The sequence below is a fragment of the Columba livia genome, chromosome 3, assembly GCF_036013475.1.
Source record: "Columba livia isolate bColLiv1 breed racing homer chromosome 3, bColLiv1.pat.W.v2, whole genome shotgun sequence".
In the NCBI taxonomy this organism is placed as follows: Eukaryota; Metazoa; Chordata; class Aves; order Columbiformes; family Columbidae; genus Columba; species Columba livia.
This window is the reverse complement of record NC_088604.1, coordinates 81111712-81124946: the sequence shown is the minus strand read 5'-3', so window position 1 is coordinate 81124946 and position 13235 is coordinate 81111712. Positions and strand designations below refer to the sequence as shown.

General features: G+C 35.4%; 1 protein-coding gene across 4 annotated transcripts in view; it reads right to left on the bottom strand.

The window, feature by feature from the left end:
- Positions 1-13235, bottom strand: part of FMN2 (formin 2) — a 182188-nt gene that overhangs the window by 36101 nt on the left and 132852 nt on the right. For all 4 annotated transcript variants that reach the window (XR_010471507.1, XM_065057829.1, XM_065057828.1 and 1 more), the window contains exon 15: positions 11621-11713. Coding sequence is in view for 3 of the 4 variants with exons in the window: in XM_065057829.1 (XP_064913901.1) it covers positions 11621-11713 (93 nt within the window). In the remaining variant the exon portion in view is untranslated. The remainder of the gene's footprint in view (positions 1-11620; positions 11714-13235) is intronic.

The following is a 13235-nucleotide window of genomic DNA, read 5'->3' as shown; positions in this document are numbered from 1 at the left end:
GTCTTCTAATACATGCATCATATTTGTAAGATATACCTCTTTTTGTAATTTCCAGCATTGATGGGATATACCATCATCTGAGCTGTCTACTTTTGGGTTTTTTCTTCCTTATTTCATCCGTTCTGCACATGCTTACAAACAATTATTTACCAACCCACAATGGAGAAAATATTTCACAATTTACTTTTTGAAAGAGTGCTAGCTCAACGTATTATACTAGGCATATCAAAGCACATCAGAATGTCCCCATTCTGGAACAAGTTTGGTTCAATTAAAAAGGAAATTTACTATGGTCCAGAGACGAAGAAAGAAAATTTTAAAAGTACTTTGTGTATCTGTGCTTTTAATAATTTAATAGAGAATGGGTATTACACAATGAAAAGAATCTTGAGAATCCCTGAGTGATGCAGGTGCATTTTTTGAAAAAGTAATAAGTACATATGCATAAGGCAGCTACTATACTGCCAGAGAGAAATTTCATCCTGCATCAGGTTGCCTCTTGGCGTTAAACAGAGTCTTGCAAGGAAAGAATTTTCTCTAAAACAGAATTCCCTTGTAGTTTGCTTCAAATACATGATGACACTTCTAACCCTTGTTCATGTTATTAAAAGGATATCATTCACATGTAAATCTGACTTGCAATCCATTTGCTTTCTCGTTTTTCTAAACATAAAAAGTTAAAGAACGGTATGAAAACAGACAACAGGTGGCACCAGTGAAAGAGAAGAAAATATGGAAGGTACACTGAGAGATCTGTCCCTGCCCAAAGAAAATATTCAGATGACCTTTTGCACTAGCATACAGTAAACACCTGAAAGCTGTGGACAAAGGCTCGTCAAATACATGCAGTGAGATCTAAGCAGCAAGGGAAGAAGGTCTCCTGTTGTCAAAAATACAAAAGCCTCACTATAGACTGCATACAATGTTGAAGCAGATGGAGATTCCTATAACTTCTGGAATTGGCCACTAATATAATCACCTGATATTAGTTCTTATTGGTATTTTGTTCTGTGCTAATCACCCCACTTGTAAAATGCTTTCAAATCATTTTTCCTGTTTGAGTAGGGGACAAAAAAAAAAAAATTCAAAGTTATGACAGATTCAGTTGAAGTGTCTCAGAGTGCATCAGACTCTATCATTTCATTCAATATAATGCATCTTTACAGTCACTTCTTCCTCTGAAGCTCATCATGACTGCAAAGAGAGTGCCTGAAAGGCACCAGTTTGTCATTCTTCTTTTTTGGTAGCCTGCATCAATTAAGTGCTAAGTACCAGCTGAAAGCTGTCCACCTCTGGAGAGCAGTCTTGGGGAAAAAGCGTATTTCCTTTCACAAAAGAGAATTCCTCTGGCAGGTGAAGTAAAAAGGAGAAACTTTCTACCTGCTCCACACTGATCCTACTATGGCAAAGGCTGATAGGAGAATTGTTCATTTCCAGTGATAGCGTAGCAGCTGAACACAGCTGAGCACTCCATTCTGCCACTAAAATTTCTCTCTCTAACTTCAAGAAGCAAAATTACACCAGGAAGTCTTATTTTCTTTGAAAAACATTAAAAGAAGTCATCCAGCAGCCACATCCGCTTTCATATATATTCAGAATCCATCAGCTCACCATTGCAGTGACTGCTTGCAGGTTTTTCTGGCAAGTGTAGGAGCTCCCACTCTTGGGTCAGTTATCTTTCCAAAATAACATATTCCATATCTTACTGATTCATCATTTTTTCTTGAATCCCTGCTAAAGCTGGTTTTCTTGATCCTTGACACTAGCTTACTAAACCACCTCCAAATACATTGTTCCAAATCTATTAAAGACTATATCATATCAGGAAATACTAGTCCCTATATTTCCTATTATGCAGCAGGAAGCAGGGGTAAAACTTAGTTTTATACCTCTGCCTGCGTACACTAAATATGTTGTAGGGCTTTTTATGCAGCTCTCATAATCCTGAAGGCATATATATTTTGTAAAATCTATGTAAAAGGAAATAGTTGAAAAATAACCTCAGGTCATACTAAAAAATATTGCCATATCAAAAAAACAACATTTTAGAGTGAAAGTGACCCCTCATAGAGCAAAGCTGCCCTATCTACTATATACGACTTATATTAGATTAATTATCTTTTCACTTTTTTCTTTTGAAAACATCTTTAATGCCTTCTTTTGGATGATGTTCCACCCTTTGCCTGCATTTTCCATTAAAATACCTTTAGATTATTTAAAGATAGTCTCCCTTTAGAGCAAGGTCTGTATTTCCTAAATACTTGATATATTTGGTAAAAATTCAAGTACATTCCTTCTTCCCTACGTCATTGCTTACCAAGCAGGACTGTACTATATCCAAGACTCTTCAATCAATTATTTTAACTACAGGGTATATGTATTTCTTGAAAATTTACTCACATCAGATGTTCTAATTTCTACCTTATCACTTTTTGTATTAGCTTACATTTACTGTTTGATGTTTTATAATTGGGGCACAAAACCTGATTTCATGGAATTCCAAATGAGCTTTCCAAGAAGGCCTCACAAACAAAGCCTAATTAACTTAATTCACAAAAGCTCTGTCCTTATCAGCATATACTACCTACATTCCAGAATGATACATGCCATTGTTCCATGTGTTTGCTCTTCCAATTCTTTTAGATTAGAGTCCTGCAAAGATTTCATTTAAACTTTTGCAGAGGCACATATATGAATAGCCATAATAAAGTGATCTATGCATTTATGAAAATCTGAAGCATCTCACAAAACAGAATGTAAGTATACCGGCACATTCTAGAAAACAATGGTCTTTAGAGAAACGATATAATTCACTTTTCTGCAAACAGTTCTTCAGTTTTATTTTTTTTCTTCTTCTTCATTCTTTAAGAGGCCTAGAAAATTAAATTAAATGACCAAAAGCTATTTTTGGATGACAAATTGTCCCCTCTGACCTCAACGACAAGTGACATTTCAGATCTATTACACTAAATCACTGCAGGAATCAAGCCACTCTATGAACCAAGAAAACTGCCAAGTACTTTCTCATTTTCAGTCTGTCTTGGTTTTGCTAAAAACAAGTTTCTCTTTTAGTGAATTTGCCTGTCAGCTAAAGCTTTCATATTAACTGCATTTTCCTGGAGAACCAGACACATGTTTTGGTAAACCTAGCAATGGAATGCAAACTTATTGATAAGCACGGATGGACATCTCACGAGAGGGGCGACGAGAAGAAAGAGACCAAGAAACTGACCAACTGGGTATAACATTCCATTCACGTGAATACTTCATATAAAAAGTGGGAGATCACGAGGATCTCGGGTGCTTTTCCCTTTTCCCTTCTGCTTATGGCCGACATTAGCAGAGGACCTTGCTAGTCGTCCCTGCGAACTGAGGCCTAGTGAGAGACTGAATCCAGCTCCGATTGGCTGCAGAGTCTAATCCAGGACTTTGGTTGCCGGCTCTGCAGTTGCTGAGACTTTCAAGATTGGTTTTGTATATTTTGTATTATTTTCTCTATTCTTATTAGTAGCATTAGTAAAACATCTTTAATTTTTTCCAACTCTCTTCACTCTGTGCTGCTTTTCCTCCCAATTGCCTCTCCTTAGTGAAAAGGGGGGAGAGGGAGGGGGAAGTGTGGGGGGGGAAGAGGGGGTTAACAATACATCTGCCAGGGTTTTATTGTCACCCCGCAATCTTAACCCTCGACACAGTCCAATAAACTTTCCATATTAGTCTCCTCCAAATTTAACCATTATACCTTTTGCATTAGATCTGATTTTTCATTTACATGAATATACCTTATTTTCTGTATGCACGGACTATTTTCTGTACAGACAAATATTGTGTATAATGTCTATTGTCTATATTATCAGTTGTTGCAATTTTTTGTTTACAAGTGCAACATCTCCCTCTTTATCATGTCTTCCAGAATTTTTAAAAATCTTAAGAAATATTTGACCTAAGACTAACTTGGAGGTCAAAGACTTACGACAACTGTTTTAAACTGGGTCTGTATAATTAATGATGATAATGTCTTAAAAAACAAAACAAAACAAAACATTAAAACTTTTAAATTTAAGCTTAAAACTGAATACGCAATAATACCAGGAATTTCATAAGAAAAATAGACTCAAAGCCAAGAGTTAATAAGAACTACCGATATCTTTATGTGCAAATGTACTAGATAAGCACAGTCACAAAACAAGTCAACACCTTGGTTCTGATTCAGAAATCATTCCAAGCAGACCTTGTTCAAACAGCATTTGAACTCCCTGTTAGAGCCTTTATTCCTACAGAACATTTTGTTGTTGTTTTGTGGTATGATCTTGACCCAGTGATTACTGTCTGTAGTCACCGTCTGGCCCCAAACCCTGTTGCAATTTAAGCTGTTTCTGCTGAAGCAGTTTCAAAGGGCTATGAGTAAGAAGATGCACAAAACTGTCATCCCTTCTGATCTCTTGCTCTCTTAAGGGAATATCACATCTTCTCAGGTAATTGAATACAGGAATGCATCTGAGTAACCTCAGATGGAAGGCAACAAAAATCCTTTCATCTGCTTGTCTATGCCCTAAATCTTTTTGCTTTTTTCCTCTTTTTATTGAAAGTGTTAACTAGTATTTGTTTATAATTAGCTATGAATGTGCTTTCCAGTAACTTTCAAGTGGAGCCAATGTTGGGGTTTGTTGGTTGGTGGTTTTTTTGATAGATACAATGCCTTTTCAATGAGTCATTAGAGCTACGTTGCTATAGTTTTGAGAATTTCTATTTACACTGAACAAAGATCCAAGTACATTTGGTTTATTAGTGTGTACATTCATGCTAAGAAAGTTTGCAAGAGAAGAAAGCAGGATTTCTCTGGGAATCCTAGCAAGAATCCTGCATCCTTCTGTATTTGTTATGACAAATTTATAGAAGGTTGTAAGCATGAATACACATTCTCCCCCGTTTTCTAAGATTTTCATAAATACATGAAAAAGAACACTTAAACACTTCATTCAGACCCCAGTTTCTTGGAGAAAACTGGGTACAGACCATCTAATATGCTGGACATTTTCTTAATTACGTTGTTCCAGTTTTTTCAACACCTATGATAAGTTAAACACATAAATACTTATATTGATCCCAACCAATTGCACTTCATAATCACTTTACACTTTCACACCACAGGAAAGCTCAAATTATGTGCTAGCCCCATAGATTATGACAAAGATTCATAGAACCACAGTTTAAACTCTTAGTGAATATGTGACTACTGAAAGTTGATCTTTGTTGAAAGTTTAAAAAATTTAAGCTTAACAACAACAGACTCTATAAAAGGAGAAGGATTTTACAAATTAATAACTATATTAATTAATAATAACAACAAAAACATCAGCACATGTTCTATCCACCCTATCTGTTTCAAGATGCAAACTCTCAACACATTCTCCTAATTGTGTCCTCTTTTAATCCATCTCAGGCAGCAGTCTAGCAGGAAGATAGGTTATTTGCCACCCTTTGAAAGATGTAAAAAAAGAAAGTCACTCCACCATACTTAGTTACATACATTCAGCAACTCCTCACTGTAATTTTGTCACATGTCACATCCACAGAAGTAAAATACCTTGTGTTTCGTGTGCAGATTTGAGCTACTCCACGTTCCTTGCTCCCAATTCTAAAATCCTACACTGTTCAAAGGTCTCAGTCAGGTCAGGACTAGGCACTGAAAAGACACACAGCTAACATATCTAGGACTAAATATATGTTATTAGGTACAGTAAAGATACTGCAAGAGATTTCTAGCCTGATTTCAAAGGCAGGTTGTAAGCTGTGAGCCTGGACTCTGCAGTACTGGAGAATATGTGATGCCATAGGGATTAGAGTCAATGAAGAAGCTAAGGACTCTTATTTTTCCTTCTCTGTCCCAAGAACTACATGGTAAAAGTAATGTTATTTTAACACATTTTGGATTTTACTGGAGAAGAGATTTAAAATGTGAATGCATTTTTCTTCCCGACCATACACAAGGTTTTTGGTAATTTCAGTAGAGTGCTGCATTTATTCAGAATATTTTGGGGTGGATGACTTGTATCATGTTATTGTGACACTCATGCATTGATCTGTTCTCCGGTGATGCCAAAACACCTTTTTTACTCTACGCTACCAGTGCTGTCTGCAATCATGGTATCGATGCCTACAGAAATGATTAAATGTGGTCCTGTGCCAAAGGCACAAACCACTGCCAGCCCCAGTCTAAAGGTCCTTTCATGGACTTTGAGGCAAGTGAGGCTAACTCAGTGAAGCCTGTTTAGTGCTGCAAGTGCAACACAATATGAATTAGGATTATTATGTAACAATGCACACCAATGGAGGTGCTGGCATCTGAGGTAGGGACAAGTTTATATAATACTGACGCTAAACTATTTATTAGCATTAAGATGTCAGTGTGAGATTAAAAAAATAGTTTCAGCACTCAAAGAACAAGTTTTAAAAGCTCTTTCAATAATCCAACAAAAAGAATACAAACATAAAAATGTAAACCTTCATGGAATTAATTTGTTTTAGTGTGAATTCCTGCACGTTTTTTTCTAGTGATTTTATGTTGCTTGTGCTTCATTTGAATCCAATATTTTCTTCTAAAATGAAAAAAATATTTTTAAATCTTAGTAATTACTATAGTTTGATGATACTATTTAAAGTGAATGTCACCACATAAATCTACTGATATCCAACCCCTTAATGTTCTGTGCATTTTTTTTAAATAAAAATTTATTTGCATATATTCATAGTGATGTTTTAGTCATATTTTTTTCAAAGTGTTTTTATAAAAATTATGAAGTCGTGTTATGCTCTCCCTTATACTAATCAAATTATAAAAGCAACATTTAACAAAAATGGAATCTGCAAAATCAATCATTCTGGGTTAGAAAATGCCAGAATTAAGATTACCCTAGCAGCATTCATTTCACAATCATCTACAGTGCTTTTGGAGCCAGGAACTGAACCCAGACATCCAAGATTCAGTCTGATGCTTTAGTCTCATCCACAATCCGTCATTAGATGATGCACAGCCTTTTGCTGCTTGACCTAAAAGAACAAGTCACAGCCAGCTATCTGGTTGCAGCTATAGCGATAAATACAACACACTTTGTGATTTATACATTCATTTACTAATGGTTTGGAAACTAGATTCCTGAATAGCCTTCCTGGCAAAACAGGGAGATGGTTCAGACAATTCACGCAAGAGGACAACTTTAGTATCTTTATTCTGCAAGATCATGAGGCTACAGCAAAAATTTGGGTCTGGAGAAGAGTGTATTCTTGGGTCCAGCAGAATGAAACCTGGAGCTGGCATTCACTAACAAGAGCAGAACTTCAGAATTTTGCCAAGTAAGACTAGAAGGAACCAAAGGTTGAATGGTTACCTTGTACTCCCAAACTTACAACCCTACTGGAATTACTCCTGATGTTTTTAGATGACCTTGCTAAACCTCAGAAAATTATGTTTTTGTTTCTTCTACAAACAACACATTATAGTGCTTAAATTTCCTGCACCATAATGCTTTTTCTACAGTCTAAAACTAATGACATTAGTTTGGCTTCTGAGTAGCATATCAGATGACTTGCTCGGTTTTGAAGTCTGGGACATTTGTACAATTTATAGAATTTCTGTGGAAAAGCTGTCATTCCAATGTATTGCCTCTTCCCAGTTCCCGAACCAGGCTTACTTTTTCCAAGGGAGTGATGGTTGCTGCCTCCTGTCATAAGTTTCTTGCCTTATCAGGCTGACAAGAATGTACAGCCTAGCTGGAGTCCCAACAGCAAACATCCAAAGACTGCTTTTCGCTGCAGAGTTAACCACAGTTAAAAACTGGGGACTGAGTCTCATTTGTGTTTCATGCACACACAATTCTTTCAGCATGAGCTGGCTATCCTACCAAGTGGAGACATGGTTAAAGGATTACTAACTGCTAATGAAATTCCTCTACAAATTGTATGATGATTAGCACCCTCAGTATTTCCCCATTGTTCTGTGTGTCAGGCACGTTTCTCTCAGGAAAAGTAGTGATTTCTGAAGCTTTCTAAACTGCTGGATGTGATGTCTGATGGTTTTGTGTCCCTATCGATTCACAACTACACACAGAACAAAGGAAATTTCCTTTGCAATTGTGATAACTTGTGGGGAGTAACTCAAGGACAGAAATCTTCAGTTAACATATACCCTATATTGGGGATTTGCAAATAGTACTCTGCATTCCTACAGCTTGGTCTGAATAAATTTTCATTGGAAAAGGACCATTGTTCTACTAAATTTCACTCTTATCTTTTATATTGCTCATGGAAAACCTTAAAGAAATAGTTAGAAAAATGTAACAAACAAAACAATATACTTCAATATCATTTAAAGTTTTCTATTTTCTGATAATTTTTCTTCAATCCCTTTTTTTGAAGTAGCTTTGCCCCCCCCCCCAACTTTTTAGACACTGTGGGTATGAAGAATTTCAGGAAAAAAAAAAAAAAAAACAAAACATTTCTGAAAACAAAATAACCACATTATATACTTTGTGACTGACGATTTGCAGCATGTGTATCCCAAAACAAGAAAGAAAACATGGGACAATGGAGAGGATTGCCTTGGTGTTTTGGAGCACAGAAACCTCAAAAATCAGATGCATAGGATAAAGTATTGTGGCAAATATCCACCAAGTCAGCACAGAGAGGACAGGACAGGTAGTTTGATCTCCTGTTAAGTAGACTGATCGTTTTAAGAATGACCCTGAAATCCATCAGAAAAAAGACTGTCATCCTTTCATTAATTTGTGTATTTTAGTGAATACGATGATTATTTAGCCTACTGGCTAGGCTGGTAAGGTAAACACTGAACAGCCTCAATCATATATACTACTAGCATTTTCAGCAAAAACATTATGACTCTGAGCAAGTTCTTGCCTCTTTTCCTACTTTTTCTTTCAAATGAAATAATCTTTACAAGCTAGTAATCTAATAAAAGTGTTAACATTAAAATATATATATATATATTTTTTTTTTAATTAACACGTCAATAGTAAAAATCAGTTAGGCTAGTTACGGTAACTTAATTCAAAGTTATAGAACTGTGCCAGACAGTAACAATTCTTATAAAGCAGTGCCTTTCTAACCCCTTGCCAAGGATATTTGATTTGATGTCCAAGTTTTCTTGCCTATGGGAAAACCATTTTCCATTTTAGCTGCTAGCAACCAGTATAAGTGAATATGCTGTAAATAACTAGCTATTTGAACTTTTGGGTTCTATTATGCACACAAGTTATCTACTCTGAAAAGGCATCATATAAACATGCCAAATTATTCAACCCTAAGAAAAATGCTTTTCATGTGAACTATAAGTTAACTTTTTCTGACTTTGGAGAAACTGGAACTTGAAAAGATAAAAACTTAAAGCTTGATTTTTCTTTGCCCAGAGCATATGTTATATAAACACAAATCCCCAAAAAGTGCCAAGAATTGTCCCTCTGTTTTTCTAAATGATCATGTGTGCAGTCTAGCTGAAAAGACTCATCGATTATGTCTACATAAACAACAAAAGCCCTTAGAAAAAATATCTAGATCAAAAGCCTGTCAAACACTGAACAGGAAAGAGAAATCCTGCTTTAAACATGGCCTCTTTCAAGTCTGAATTCAATCCCATGAAGTAAAAACAAAGGATTTCATAATGAAAGGTATTTAAAATTACTTTATTTTTGGAACTTAACCAGGGATCCTTTTTTCCCTATATGTTAACCTTTGTCTTTCTTGCACTGGGACAGAATTCTGAAAAATATGCCTTACAGTTTTAAATACATGTAGAAATTATTTAGTCACAGTTCACTGTGTTCATAACACATATTTCCAATTTTTTTCATTAAATTGTGGCAATTATACTTTTACTGACATTATGGGTTTCTCCTTTTGTCAACCACATGTCAATATCCACTTTTAACATGGGAACACAAATGTCTTAATGGATGAGATCACTTTTTTTTTCCCCTAAAATAGGGACACATAATCAAGAAAGGGAATCACATGTCCTTGCAAAACCAGAACAGATTACTGTATAGCTTACATACGATTATGCTGCAGAAGTCATAGTCAGAAATAACAAAGTAAACTAAAGGATAGAGTCAGATACTTCTAAAAGTATGGTTTCTAAAAGAAGTGGAAGAAATTTAACAGATAGACATCTGATGAAATGTAATCCTCATGTTTGATTTCCTACTCTGTTATTAAGGTTAATATGCGAACATATGGCATGATTTACAGTATACCATTAGTGATCTCTTTCAGATCAACTTGTGATTTGACTGTCCTCTATCTATCTATAAATAATAATACAAACCTAATGTAAAACACTTGCTACATGTTTAATCATGCCACTAATGTAACATTTATATGCCACGTACATAATCAGAATGCAGTTTTAAAGCATTTCATACCTACTGGAGACAACATCCTGTTTGCCAGGTTTGGCTAGCAGACATTTGTCTTACAAAACATGACTTCACATTTGATGGCTTTAAATGGTGGTTTCACTGAATTTATTCACTGTAATTGAGAGTCCTATAGTATGGATCATTATATACTAGAACATACGTACTCCACTTCTTATAATGCTTGGATAGGTGGCCATATTGGATATTCTAACCAAGAAGAGATAAATGCATATCTGACTGGACTCTCAAACATAATCCACATTCAAGTTAGTAATGATTTCTATATATAATAGCTCATTAATACAACTCTAGGCTAACAAATTACTGACAGCGCCATTGAATAAGCACTAGAAACTGACTTTTCATATAAGTTTCCTTTTCAGGACATAACTATCTTCTACTATAAAATGCAAAATTAAAGCAGAAGGAACAGCAAAGCAGTCAAGAAAGTGAAAATTACATTGGTTTACTCATCAGGCCACTGTCACCCTGATGCACTGAATTCTAACTTGTATCAAAAAGTAAAAAAGTTAATACAGGGTACAGTGAGTAGTATTTCAATAAATGCTCTGATATATCTTTAGTCAAAATTTAAAGTTATACTTACCTCTTATAATCTTGCAAAAGAAGGGTCTAGTAAAGCGTTGAATGCATAGTCTATTAATTTTTTAAACATTTTCCTTCTAGCACTGAGGATGCCAGTTCATCATAGATATTTCTAATATATTTTCTCTTACAGCATTTTCTACTCATCACATCCAAGTATTTCATATGGATTTACCTTATATCTGGAAAGCCTTTAACTACTTTTGCTATGCTTATTCTATGTTTTTGGCGCATACAAAAGAATTCTCTCTTTGGAAAGCAGTTAATGAAACAGATCCAGCTTCAATAATTTTTCAAGGAACAAAGGTTGTAAAATTGTTTTCTACTGGAATGTTGAACTTATCAGAAGATCACGCACTCAAGCCAATAGCATTTGTCTTTGCTGTCATGCAAAAGAGAGAAAGTCACCTACAGTACAACAGAATCATTTTGCAAATCTTTTAGAACTGTGTGGCATCTGATTAAACTAATCCACATCTTTCTATGATGCCAAAATAAACAGTCCCTTTCCCACAATGTATAAACATTGTTCCCTTAACTTTCCTTTGAAATGCCATGAAAAGGTTAAGTGACGTTTCATTATTTACCTTGACTAATGAATTGCTCCATGCTGTCTTTGAAAGGCTGGAGGTGCTCTTCTAGTGATAGCTGATAAACTTTAGCTGCTTCCGTCTCACATACTAAAATTGAAGTAACAGATAAGTTTAGGATGACACATCATAGCATGGTTACACATACTGTTATTAAAGTATTTTATTAAATACACACTTAAATTAATGCACAGTCCATGAAATTGCTCAAATATGAGCTTCAAACACACTGCTTCAAGTACAAATAGTACGAAAATACATTCAGGAAAAGTTATGTTCCCCGTCAAATGTTTTTGGCCAAAATATACAGGTATCTTGTGGCCCGTGTACTAATTTAAATGAGTGGTGACAAACGTTAACAAAAGTATTTGATTTTTTTGAAGGAGAAAGCCAAATTTAAGGGGCTGAGATGCATAGGAACAAAATTACAAACTCAGATCCCAGGCCGTGTTGATGTACCTGACTCTAGGTGACAGTGCATGAATCAAAACAAAGTTCTGGTGCAAAACCTGCATGAAATAATAGGAAGGACCTTAATTCGGTGAGTAGCACCAGTTGAGGGCTTGATATCTGCTAAAACCACAGACATAGTGAAGTGCCTCTCAGTGTTCAAATGTAATAGGGCAAAATTATTAAAGTGAAATAATGTAAGAGTATAATTATCATGGTTTGAAGTCTATGAGAGACCTTGGAGTAGGACAGCTTGGTTCATGTTGCACTAGAGCCCAGGACAGAGACGTTGGAGCCTGTAGCAACCCTGACACAGATTATTCATTGGTGAGGTGTTACCATCATGCCTCCACCAACTATCCAAGCTAATTTTGTTTGATGCAACAGAAGACTTGACACTGCTACTCTAGGAGAATGTTAAACACTGATTTCTATCTTAGGGAAAATCTCTTTAGGCTGTGATAAATTCTCATAATTCAAGAGAAATGAATCCTGCTTGATTCTGCCTCAAAATTTTTTCGAAAAGTGCACACATTTTAAAAACATATTTTCCTTGCTTGCTCTCCAGGATTTCTTTAAGTGAAACAGGATTATTATGTTGTCAAATGCAGAAGACTTGTTAGACATCCTAAAAAAATATTTTAAAGCAGTAGAATACAGTGTCATAACTGTCTCCTTAAATATAAATGATGTCTAGAATTGCATCAATTCAAATATCTGCAGATGAGAATTGTAGTCTGCTTTTGAAGACCAGAAACAAAAGTTAGTAGCCTTATGTATGTCATCATTATATGCTCTAAAAGTGTGATTCTGTAATATTTGAAAGGGTCTCCAGGAAAAAAATCTGAAAGATGCTATAGAACCTACCACAATATTGAATATCACCCAAATTCCGTACCTTTTTTCCAGAATATGGATGACATATTCTTCACAGAAATACAGTATTATAATCTCTTGAATTAATGTCTACAGTTTATTATGAACTCCTGATCTCTCAGCTGACTTGAGAGAAGTATAGATCTTATTAAGATTTATACCCAACAAAAATCTTAGCCTATACCCATGACAATAGCCTGAAGCAGTCCCTTTTCAAAGCCTATAAGGCAATGCAGGTTTACACTATCCTTTGTATTCAGCTTGCTGTGGAAAAGAAAACATGGAA